The sequence below is a fragment of the Corticium candelabrum genome, chromosome 10, assembly GCF_963422355.1.
Source record: "Corticium candelabrum chromosome 10, ooCorCand1.1, whole genome shotgun sequence".
Classification (NCBI taxonomy): Eukaryota; Metazoa; Porifera; class Homoscleromorpha; order Homosclerophorida; family Plakinidae; genus Corticium; species Corticium candelabrum.
Window position 1 is genome coordinate 8,205,270 of NC_085094.1, and position 2,500 is coordinate 8,207,769.

Below are 2,500 nucleotides of genomic sequence, written 5' to 3' on the forward strand. Positions count from 1 at the left end.
AACACACGAACACACACAGACACAGACACACAGACACACACACACACACACACACACACACACACACACACACACACACACGTTTTCTATTGCTGTGTTGCATTCCAGACTATTCCATGGCTTCAGACTTGACAACTGCCACAACACTCCCATCCATGTGGCGGAGGTTGCTCTTCATCATTCACACTCAAAAGTTCCATTACAATTGTTCGATTGTGTCATGTGTTGCAGCATTTGTTAAACGTTGCACGTCAGATGAGACCCGACTTATATGTGGTAGCCGAGTTGTTTACCAACTCAGAGGCCAAAGACAACATTTTTGTCAATCGTTTAGGCATCAATTCAATGGTGAGAGGTAAGTTGATGTAGTACAGTGTACACGTTTCATTGTCTGTTTGCCTGCTGATTGGTGTGTGACTTGTTTGTGTATGTCTGTAATACGTGCAGTTATTGGTGAACATTTTGAGTGTTCTTTATGTTTACTTTGTTGGTTTAGTCAGTTTGTCTGTCAGTCTGTCTGTCTGTCCATCTGTCTGTCTGTTTGTCTGTTTGTGTATCTGTCTGTCTGTCTGTGCATCTGTCTGTCTGTCTGTCTGTCTGTCTGTCTGTCTATCTGTCTGTCTGTTTGTGTGTCTCAGTCTCTCTGTCTGTCTGTATATTATCTCTTCATTACGTGCTTGTCCATAGCATTTCATAGTCTCACTACACACATAAATCCACCTCATCCTTCATCATGTTGCATTCATTAGAGGCTATGTCAGCTTGGGATTCTCAAGAGCTTGGTCGTTTGGTCTATCGATATGGTGGCGAACCAGTCGGTTCATTCATTCATCCTCACACCATCCCTGTCAGTCCCAATGTTGCTCATGCTATCTTTGTTGATGCAACACACGACAACAAATCACAGATGGAGGTAAACAATATGAATCATAATTTTCTACAATTTCAATAGAATTTTATTGAGTTGTTTGATATCAATATTGACGTTTAGTTTTACGCAATTGAAAATGTGGACAGTAATGTGATGTGATTGAATTGTTACTTTGTGTTTGAATGTTTTTGCTGCATTTAGAAATATATTATATTTATTTTGTTATTAATTTATTTATTTATTATATTTATTATTTATTATATAAATTTATTTATTCTATTTTATTATATTTATTATATTTAATTATTATATTTTATTATATTTATTATACTTATTATATTTATTATATTTTATTATATTTGTTATATTTAATTATTATATTTTATTATATTTATTATATTTAATTATTATATTTTATTATATTTATTATATTTAATTATTATATTTTATTATATTTATTATACTTATTATATTTATTATATTTTATTATATTTATTATATTTAATTATTATATTTTATTATATTTATTATACTTATTATATTTATTGTATTTTATTATATTTATTATATCTTATTATATTTATTATATTTATTATATTTTATTATATTTATTTATTTTATTATTTTATTATATTTATTATATTAATTTATTGATTTTGTTATTAATGTATTTATTATATTTTATTATATTTATTATGTTAATTTATTATAATATTTTATTATATTTGTTATGTTTATTATATTTATTATATTTTATTATATTAATTTATGATTTTGTTTTTGTTAATTATTTATTTATTGTAGGTTCGTACGGCTTGTAATGTACTTCCAAATTCAGCTCTTGTGGCGATGGCTTGCTGTGCGAGTGGCAGCACTGCAGGATATGATTCACTTGTGCCACATCACGTACGTATCGTGTATCTTCATGTCTATACTCTGTGGTTACCTTAAAACCACTTTTGTCTTACCACTCGTGTGTGCATGCTTGCTTGTCTTTGCACTTCTTTCTTTTTCATTAATTCCTTGTTTCTTGCTCGTCTACTTTCCTGCTTGTTTGTTCGTCTCTTTTCCTGCTTGCTGCTTTTTATTATGTTTGCCCATCTACCTGCTTGACTGCCGTCATGATCCACACATCCACCTGCCCAACTGCTCGCCCACTTACCCGCCTGTCTGCCTGTCTGCCTACCCACTTGCCCACCTGCACTCGTCCACTAACCCACCGCTTACCTGCCTGCCTGCCTTCCCACCGGCAGCTTACCATACTGACAGCCTACCTGACAGCCTACCTGACAGCCTACCTACCAGCCCACCTACATGCCAGCCCACCTACATGCCAGCTCACCCACCTGTAGACCCACTTTTTTCACCCATCTACTCACCTATCTGCTCACCCACCCAACTACTTACCAGCCCACCTGCTCACTTACCCACCTGCTCACTTACCCACCTGCTCACTTACCCACCTGCTCACTTACCCACCTGCTCACCCACTTACTGCCTTGCTCGCCCACTTGCTGCCTAGCTCACCCACTTGCTGCCTAGCTCACCCACTTGCTGCCTAGCTCACCCACCTGTTGACCCACCTGCTCACCCACTTGTTGACCCACCTCACCCATCTTCTCACCCATC

At 35.6% G+C, this 2,500-nt stretch overlaps 1 protein-coding gene across 2 annotated transcripts in view; it reads left to right on the forward strand.

Moving 5' to 3' along the window:
* Positions 1–2,500, forward strand: part of LOC134185544 (glycogen debranching enzyme-like) — a 19,748-nt gene that overhangs the window by 5,112 nt on the left and 12,136 nt on the right. For both annotated transcript variants that reach the window (XR_009970794.1, XM_062653354.1), the window contains exons 7-10: positions 109–166; positions 232–355; positions 750–913; positions 1,676–1,777. Coding sequence is in view for 1 of the 2 variants with exons in the window: in XM_062653354.1 (XP_062509338.1) it covers positions 109–166; positions 232–355; positions 750–913; positions 1,676–1,777 (448 nt within the window). In the remaining variant the exon portion in view is untranslated. The remainder of the gene's footprint in view (positions 1–108; positions 167–231; positions 356–749; positions 914–1,675; positions 1,778–2,500) is intronic.